Source organism: Mucor mucedo (assembly GCF_025094135.1).
Source record: "Mucor mucedo strain NRRL 3635 chromosome Unknown EV154scaffold_30, whole genome shotgun sequence".
Lineage (NCBI taxonomy): Eukaryota > Fungi > Mucoromycota > Mucoromycetes > Mucorales > Mucoraceae > Mucor > Mucor mucedo.
In genome coordinates this window covers 23,103-33,000 of record NW_026252314.1, presented here as the reverse complement: position 1 = coordinate 33,000, position 9,898 = coordinate 23,103, and the positions used below count along the sequence as shown (strand labels likewise).

General features: G+C 40.1%; 1 protein-coding gene and 1 non-coding gene across 2 annotated transcripts; one reads left to right on the top strand and one right to left on the bottom strand.

Annotated features, from left to right (window-relative positions):
- The first annotated feature begins 4,877 nt into the window (after nt 1-4,877).
- EV154DRAFT_t47 lies at nt 4,878-4,959 on the top strand. Its single transcript has one exon. It is a non-coding gene; the product is annotated as a tRNA-Ser (tRNA).
- Nucleotides 4,960-6,759: 1,800 nt separating this feature from the next.
- Nucleotides 6,760-7,305, bottom strand: EV154DRAFT_417939 (uncharacterized protein; the record flags this gene model as incomplete). The annotated part of the gene is made up of 1 exon (XM_051595819.1): nt 6,760-7,305. The coding sequence occupies one exon, from the start codon at nt 7,303-7,305 to the stop codon at nt 6,760-6,762; it is 546 nt and encodes a 181-aa protein (XP_051459223.1).
- Between the last annotated feature and the right edge of the window lie 2,593 nt (nt 7,306-9,898).

Below are 9,898 nucleotides of genomic sequence, written 5' to 3'. Positions count from 1 at the left end.
GAGTCATATGCAGTGGCAATGTCCAGGAATGCAACGACTGGGTATCGATCATGGTGACTATGGTAGTAGTCTTGGATGAGGTCGTGCAAACAGAGAGCTTGATCCAGGCCGAGTGACGGTTTTTAAATCCTCCTTGGGCCACGTCAATACGGGGTGAGTATTTTTCAACGGTGTGTTTAAGAACCATTTCAAATAGTTTCCGTATAATAGACGTAAGAGAGATAGGCCGGTAGTTGGAAGCTTGGGCCGGGTCACCTTTTTTGAAGATTGGGAAAACTTGAGCATGTCGCCATTGCATGGGGGTGTCAGACCAAAAGCAGCATATTTCGAAAAAACGAGACAGGAGTAGACCCAGAAAGTACCGAAGAGGAACAAGCATTTCAGCCCGTAAATGATCAACACCTGGAGCCTTACGACGTGGTAGCCAGTTTATGACCTCTTCAATCTGATCAGCTTTAAACATACCAGCATCAGATTCCTCGATGGGAGATGGATGAGGTAGTTCGTTTTCGCTAAATAAAGAAAAAGTAGGGCGTGGTGATGGAAGTAAATGACCATTATATACCTGTGCAAGATGATTGACCATGGCAGTAGAAGCAGCAGCAGGACCCTCGGGGTGGGTAAAAGTACCAGAGCTTTCACGATTACGTTTCTGATTCTTAATTGTAGAGATCGCTTTGTTGAAATCGGTGTCCATTGAGTTGCAGTAGTCACGCCACGAAAGACGCTTGGCAGTCAGAATATCTCTGCAGAGGTTCTTTTTTGCCACCTGGTATTTAATCCAGCAGAAAACTTTGTCGACACCATTAGCATTACGCCAACGACGGTAACAATTGTTCCTAATAGCCGCTACTGCTTGGAGTGCAGGTGTCCAGTATTTATGCCATGTTGCTGGTCTAGGCTTCCTATTTCCTACAGTATTGTCGAGAGCCGAATAGATAGCAGAGCAGAGCGTATCATTCAAAGCGTCCATATCGGGTTTTTCTGCATGTTCAGGGCATTGCCGAAGCTGTTGGCGGGTATAGTCTAGTGAGTCAAATAGTTCTTTGGCATTTTGGACGAAGTGGCGAGTATACAGCTCACTGACTTTAGGTTCCAGTAATTTGGTAAGGTTCCATAATCGTCGAGGAGGTACAGCATCAGGTATGACACCAGCTACAGAATCAACTTCAAGATCAAAGGTAAGTGATAGGACGCAATGGTCAGACCCAAGTACGAGGTCTTTGTCAACAAACATGGAGGGATTCTGTAAAATAGTTAAATTATTTGTTATAAATAAATCAATTATACTTTTCTGTTGTTGGCCTTCAACCATTCTGGTAAATGTTTCGTCGCCGTGGGCCATAGTATCATTGAGAATAGAGAGATCATGGTCCTCACACCAGGACTGGAGACGGGTACCTCTTACGTTGCGATCAGTGTCACCAGTGAAATGATGGAAACGTGCGTTAAAATCACCACAAAGGATCGAATCCTGCTGTAGGGGTATAGTATCGAGGGTGGCAAAGACTTGAGGGAGAGATAAGGAGGGCGGAAGGTAAAGACAGGAGATACGCAATTTGCCAAATTGGAGAGAGAGTGTGTATGGATTTGGTGAGAGAAGATGAGTGACTGTGACCGGACAGTTGGGGTTAACCAAAGCAACCACCCCTTGGGAACCTCTGTTATATGTGGGATTTACATAAACAGGAGGGCCATAGAGATGAAATTGCGTCCAGCCCTCAGTATCATGTAGACGAGAAGGAGCGGTGAGTTTGGATTTAGTAATGAAGATGACGGTAAATGAGTGACAAAGGGAGAGGAGTTCTGAAACTTTGGTTGCGGTTAAACCATTGGCGTTCCAGAGACCGATGGTTATATTGTTACTGGTAGGTTCCTCACTCATTGAGAACTACGTTGATGAGACGTTTGTTCAGGTTGAGTCGATGGAGGAGAGCCAGGTGTTTCTTCGTCACTGTCGGTATCCGTTCCATATGCATTTTCACAAAATTCTTCGCCCATTTCAGCATCACCATCACCGGTGGCATTCAAGAAGGCTTCGGCAGCAAAACCACGGTAACTTTCGTCACAAGATTTTTTGATGGGTCGAGGGAGTCTTTGATGTACTACGCTCTGGGCCAGAGCGTCACTAATCCATCCTTGTTCAACAAAAAATTTACTAACGCTTGGGACCAAGTATTCTCTAACAAAGTTAAGCGTGGTGTAGCATCTATCCTGTTGTAGGGCAGCAGCAAGGCGTGAGCGTTGTGGGGCTGGCATATCTGCGTACTTGGGATCAGCGACATGAGTGGCGTCAGTAGGGTTAAAATCCTCAATAAATTTGACTTTACAGTCAGCAAGGACAGCTGTGAAAGTGCTGAGGTATTCTTGGTGAATCAAGATACCAATGACAGATCGAGCAGGGAAGGAGATATCAATCACACGGGCAGTTTCAATACCCAATAATGCAAATCGGTGACGAACATCACGACGATTAAGATTACGTGAACGTGGAATGTACACATATGCATAACCAGAAGGAGCGGTTACATCACGAGGGGCAGTAAAGGCCCGGGCAGTAGCAGATCGCTTGTGATCGGAGAGGGGAGCTTCGGATTTGCGCTTAGCGACTTGTACCCAGCTATTGCCTGGCTTATCCGTATGTTTCACATGAGAACGAGGGGTAGGTACTTCAGGTACGCTGGTGGAATTATCATTGTTGGGAACGGTAATGGGAGTGGCAGTAGCATATTTGCTAGCGTTAGTACCTGGTGTACGTGGGGCACTTGGGGTAGCAGCAGTGTCAATGTCCATAGCACTACTGGTAGTAGCACCTTGGATGGTCTTGAGAATGGCCTGAATGCGAGACATCTCAGCGCTGAGGCGTTGGTTTTCGGACCGGAGTTCCTGGATCACGGTTTCATACCGGGCTGAGGTGGCGTCGAATTTTGAGTTTAAATTCGAGATGGCGGAGCTGAGGTCCTGCAGGAGGGCTTCAACATTGTTGTTCATCTTTAAATGTAGCGAATGTCCAAGATGTCGAAAAACTTGGAAATTGGATATCTTCAGATGTACACTATTTTCATAAATTATTTGCACACTCTAAGAAAAAAATTGCTCACTTTTTTTTTCAATTTCCGCACACTTTTTTATTTATTTTTTGCTCACTTCACAAATTATTTTTTGCTCACTTTTTGAAAAACAAATTGCTCACTTTAACTTTTACATTTCGCACAAATTTTGAAAATAAATATAACCAATGGACCTTCGTATTTTTCAGGAAGATGGACATGGAAACGCTGTAGATGAGCATGGAAATGAACCGGTTGAAATGGAAGTAGACGTGGACGGTTACCCACTCGCTGACACTGTTGACTTCGATAGCTATATGGAATTTAAACCACCTGAAAAGCCCGAGGCCTCAATTAAAACCAATAAGATGGTTTCTACTGCTACATCAGGACCAATTTCTTATTACAAGAAACATGGAGACGATGTCAAAGGTCATTTTTTCTACCTTGTTTATGAAGAAGGCCTAACGGCAGGTAAAGCAGGAAAGCAGTTAGGTATTGCCCGTAGAACCGCCTACGACTGGTTGAAAAAAGACCAAGATTTGATTGTTGAAACGCGGGATGGATTGGAGACCAAAAAATCCGAAAAGAAAGTTGGTAGACCTGCTTTATTGAATGAAGAGCATAAAAAACATTTAGAAGAAACGTTTATCGATCACCCTTCTGCAACTTTGGATCAGGCAATAGAAAGTCTTACCAGCCAGTTCAGTGAGTTGAAAGTAACCAAGACAACTGTTTACAACTTCATGACAGAGAAGTGTGCCTTGTCATTTAAAAAGGCACACTTTCATTCAAAAGAAAGAAACTCGCCCGTAAGCATTGAGAAAAGATTTGACTGGGTTACAAGATGGATTCAAACCGACATGGATTACAATAGTAATTGTGTTTTCATCGACGAGTCTGCCTTTCACATCAATTTGAAGCGAACAATGGCTTGGTCCAAAAAAGGCACTCGAGCTGAGGTTATCCAACCACTGACACGAGCGAAGACTACGACAATTTTGGGTGCTATATCCCCGTATGGCATTGTCAATGTCAAGATTAGGGTACCCTATTCAGCAGCTTCTAAGAAACGAAAGACGGTTGGTGGTAGTAAAATGCAGAAAAGTATTGGTACTGTTACAGGACATTACTTCTATTTTATTGCCAGCACTATCGATGTGATGGATCGTCATGAGGAATTCAAAGGGCACTACATTATTATGGATAATGCGCCCATACATACATCCGATAATATTAGAAAGTTTATCGAAAGTCGTGGGTATGGGTGTGTGTATCTACCACCTTATTCCCCTGAGCTAAACCCTATTGAGCAGTTTTGGTCTGTTGTTAAGAGTAAATTGAAACGTGAAAAACTGTTGGAGGCCGAAACTTTGAACACCAGAATCACTGAAGCATGCCAAAATATCTTGATAAGCGACTTGAAAGGCTTTTGCCGGTATTCTGAGTCCAAGTTCGAAACTTGTTTAAATAAAAATCCCCTTTAAAATAATTCGCACACACTGCGCAAAAAAGATTCCTTGAAGTGAGCAATTTTTTTTTCAAAAAGTGAGCAAAAAAAAATTTGTGAAGTGAGCAAAAAAAAAATAAAAAAGTGTGCGGAAATTGAAAAAAAAAGTGAGCAATTTTTTTCCTAGAGTGTGCAAATAATTTATGAAAATAGTGTAAAGGTAATACGACTTTGGGGTTTTCAGATGTATACTCCAGATGTATTGTTGAATCTAACGATGTACTTTTTGTAGATGGATGGATTGTTCTAGAAAATTTCCTTTTTGGGCTGAGTTTCAAATTTAGTAGTTAGATTCTATAGCGGAAAGAGTGTGTCGGGTCGCTTTGTCCGAGTGGTTAAGGAGTATGACTAGAAATCATATACGCTCTGCGTGCGCAGGTTCAAATCCTGCAGGCGACGACCTTTCCTTTTGTTTTTTGTTTTGTCGTGACTGTGTCGTGAGACTTATAGTACACGATCCAAGTTACAAGATATTTAGTTAGGAGATCAAAAGATGATTTTATTACAAATATGAATTATACTACACTATTTCCCGAAATTATTTGCGCACTTTTCGAAAAAAATTGGGCTCATTGAGAGAAAAAAAATTGCTTCAAAGTCCGAAATAAAATAGGTTTATTTACAAAAATAAAATTGGTTCTGATATATAAAAAAAAAGGCTTAAAAATTCTTAATAAAATGGAACAGATTGAGCCTGTGAGACTATTACCACGGAAGATTGTAATGGTTGGATACGACACTCTGAAACGTACTGGGATAACTGCCTTAACAAAGAATTAAAACTAGTTTAAACTTTTACTTGTCTGAATTTTTGTTATCATATTTCTGAAAATAATTTCTCTTTGTCTGAATAATTTTTTAGTTTGTCTGAAAATATTTTTTTTAGTCTGAATTTTTTTTTGAGCTTGTCTGAAAATAATTTTCGTTTGTCTGAATTTAAAGTGATAATACTGTATAAATTATATTTCAAAGTGCTCACATTTTTAACCCCCTTTTACACATTTATACATTTTATCTATTTTTCTCATCAGCACTAAACATGGCCCCTCCAAAACGGACATGCTTCTGTGATAAGTGCACGGCGGACGCAGATTATGTTATGGTCTGTCAGTCAACTCTCAGACGACATTATGGGAACACTGATGAACGTGTTTGTGAAGAATGACGTAAACAATATTTAATGTCGGACGGAATAACACAAGGTATGTATCTGTTTGGGATGGATATAAAATGTATATTAAGGTAAAAAAAGAAAATACTGTTAGAACTGTGTATATTGTCAGGAACGTGGCTAGGAATATATTATAGCAATAATATCAGAAGATACCTACTAGTTATACAAAGACAAAGGAAGAGAGGTTTACAAAGTATTTAATAATAAAAGAGATTATACAGGGAAGGGGAAGAATACAAGAGATACAAGGGATACAGGGGATATAAGATAATCGACATGGAACGGGGAAGGCGATGGAGAGGGGGAGTATTTATATCTTTTCAGATAACATGGGTTTGCGTTTAAGAATGTCTTCGCTTACTTAATTAGTATTAGTGTTGGTTTCAGCTTACGTGGCCGAAACCCATGAGCCATGATTACTAATTGCTTGGCGTCGGAGATACTTGGAAACGAGTCATGATCACTAATCTCTTGGAAGCGGAGGTTCATTGCGTGGATAGTCTTGGAAGGTCCTAGAAGGTTCCGGACACTGGGGTTGTTGAATCTCAGCATGAGATTCCAGAACATTCCAATAGTCGGATATTCGTGGTCAGGGGCAAAGTGCAAAGTACGTGGTTCATTACATATATCTTTTATTTTGAGAAAATTTAGATTAGGGAATTCTACTAGCAAAAATTACAGGTATTTATACTAAATGATTAGATGGCTTTCGGATAATATATGTGACGCGTTAGGCGAACATGATATAATGTTATACGTAATGTCTGTTTAAATAAATATGTTATGAAGTAATTCCTGCTTTACAAAGTAAAGACGAAAGTACGTGAGGATCTAAATTCATCTCCGCAGATGACATTAAATAAGGGAATTGTTATTTTCACCCCCTCGATTTTTTTTGGCCTATTACACACAAGAAATTTTTAGAAAAATTACGATTGAGATTTTGAGATTTTTTATGTGATAGAAAAAATAAAAGATAAAAAATAAAGTTGAAAGAAAAAAATAAGAATAGGCGATCAAGATGGTCATTGTGTTTGTTGCTGTTGCTGAGATTGTTGAGATGAGCGAGTAGCTTGGGACATGACTCTTTGAGAACATTGTCTTGTGTCATGTCCCGGCTGTCTACAAGTTCCACAAAGCCTTGTTCTTCTTTCAGCATGTTCAAAAGCGGAGGGATTTCTTCTGTTTGACGAAGTGTCATTTCTTCTCGCAGTAGAACCGGTAGGTCTTCCTCTTGACCTGGCATCGTTTCGTGGCTCTATAGGTACCAACGGCGAATGAACCAGGTCAAAAAGACGCGATACCATTTCCTCTTGTTCGTAACGAGCTGCGTTTCTAAAACGGGTACGCAGCAAGTCAACGAGGTAGTCCAAATTGCTTTCTGGATCCAATTCTTCCAACTGCTCAATGCTAGGAGAATGCTCAAGTCTCCATTGTTGATGAAAATCATCAACTTGAAGAACTTGGCGTTGCTCGTGAAGGGCTTTGATCCTGTGTACGCATGGAATGCCAGTTGTCAGCGTGTATGTATTCGTACAGTCCAACAGAGGTTGCAATGCAGAATTCTCCATTTTTTTGACTTGTTCAAGAGCTTCGGCCAAAGCGTATAAGGACACTCCTCTTATAACTCTTGTCATCATGCTTCGTTTTTCAACCTCGGTGATAACCTTGATTTTTTGGTCCTCCAAACGAGCTTTAAATTCGCTGGCATCGACTTCAACTGTACTCTTCACCAAGTTTGCCACCTTGTCTAAATGACTAGTTGATACCTTGAGTCTTTGCTTCAACTTGTTATGAGCACCTTCAACCCTGGAGGTATTGATGGCGCCAAGGTGGAGGTGCTTGTTGACCCAAGGGTTAGCAAAATGCTCTTTCAACGGCAACCATGTTGATTCAAGATACGCAAACAGTGGGAGGTATCTTGCGTTCAACCCGTAATTATCTCTCAGTACACTCCAGTTTCTCTCCCATTCTTCTTCATTGAAACTGTTCATACATCAATTCCATCTGACCATAAACTCGTTCCAGTCATCATCTGTTAAAAAATACTTTTTGCATTTGGCCAACACGTTCTTGTTGATATGCCAACGGCAGATAAGAATTGTGCTGGAATCAAAAATTGTCTCCAAAGCACCTTTTAACGCCAAATCACGGTCAATAGCAATGATGCTAGGATCGAATGGCTCTACATAGCACCAAAACAACTTCATTCGTAATGTTGAAACCGCCCACTCATAATTGGCTTGGGTTTCGTCTTTCAAAAAAACACCGCACACAAAAAATGTCTTATTGAAGCAATCAATGCCAACAACGTGCAACAATGGCATACCAAATTTGTTGGTTTTGTACGTGCAATCCATCAAAAGCACTTGAGGGAAACGCTCAACCATTTCCAAGGAATGAGAGTGCGCAAAAAAAAGGTTTTTGATGGTACCGTCCTCATTCGAGTTGTACGCGTAAATGAATCCAGAGTCGGCTTCAGAGAACTGAACCAAGAGAGCTTGCAAAGGAGAGCGACCATCTAAATACTCTTCACGAATCTTCTGTCTGGCATTGTAAACCGTACTAGGTCTGAAATAATCACCAGGGAATTTTTGGCGAAGGTAAATCAAGATATCTTGAGGAGAGCTATTAGCAATCGTCGTATCCTTGATCACCTTCATGTGATCCTCTCCAATCTTGCATGCAATGGAATGACCAGCGAGAGAATTGGCAGACTCATGATTATGTCCACTATGGTTTAAGTGGAGGGTGAATTTTGCAGTATAAATACCCTGCTCTTTTCTCCAACTGGAACCGACCACCCACTTGAAAGGGCAATCGGTGCGTCTTGTCTTCGAAAGTCTTTTACCGGTGGACTTACTGCTGTTTTTTCCACCGCGATCGCACTTGAACTCCAAAGACTTAAGGCGACGATCGGAGTAGTAACGAGAACAGCCCAAAGAAACAAGGTAGCCGTTCTCTTTGCAGTGATCGATCACATACTTTTCGAGAGTTTCGCTAGAGCTAAACACAAGTTGAGAAGGGGTAGAAGTAGACGAAACGTCTAAGGTTTCGTCATCGAGATCTTCGTCGAGATCATTGTCGAGATCATCGTTAAGATCATCTACATCGTTGACGCTTTCAAAATTTCTTCTGGTTCGAAAGGGAAGGGGCTCCTGAAAATCATCGTCAGAAAGGTGAGAGGTGTTTTCGTTTGATAAAGACATTGAAACAATAAAAAGTTCAGATAAACGTAACGGGATTGGGATGAAAGTAAAAAGGTACAATTTATTAATGCTTTGACAGAGCAGTCCCGCCAAAATGTCAAAATTTAAGTGAAATCAAATCCGCAGTTTCATAGGTCAAAAAAGGCCAAAAAAAATCGAGGGGGTGAAAATAACAATTCCCTTAAATAAATGCCAAAGAGAAAGTTTAGTGCGTGTAATATTCAGTAACCGAATATTCCGCCTATGGGATTGTACTATACTTTTAAACATTTAGTAAGTTGTTCGTAACCTCCCTGCTTGCAAAATCACCTTTTATAGAGTTTTGTACTTCCGAAGGAAGTACTAGTTCTTTTTTAAGCTTTGTATACCTTCCATCTATGTCGAGTAAAATTTAAAGAAAAATAAAAAGTTGGAATAAAGCCCCAGTTTTTACAGGATTCACCTGTAACTAAAACTACGGCCTGTTCAGAGCATGATACGCAATGACACTTAATATTATCTTAATCCCAAGGGGTCAAAATTTACTCGCCTTATATGGTCATCTGTATATCTTCTATATACGGCGACCAAATTTTAATGTTCTTGTATATATCAACAGGTTTTGACCTATATACTTTGGGACTTATACCAGGTCTTATTGATGCTTTTTTAAATATATAAGCAAAGTTTCAGCTCAATACAAAGATCAAAAATGAGTTCGTTAACTCGACATATATGGAAATGTTTTGTGTACCCATTTATATCACACAGCAAAGAAGCCCAAGTATAGGAAATGTTTTCAACATTTCTGGAAAGTTAATATCTTCAATCGAAATACAACAAAAAAAAATGTTCTGCATTATGAAATTCAGAAATTCAGAAATAAAAAAGGAAGACAATTTATTGTACACGCCTTGTAACATTGGGGATTAAATACAGTATTATTTTATTACGTTAATCTTTAACCTGATCTATA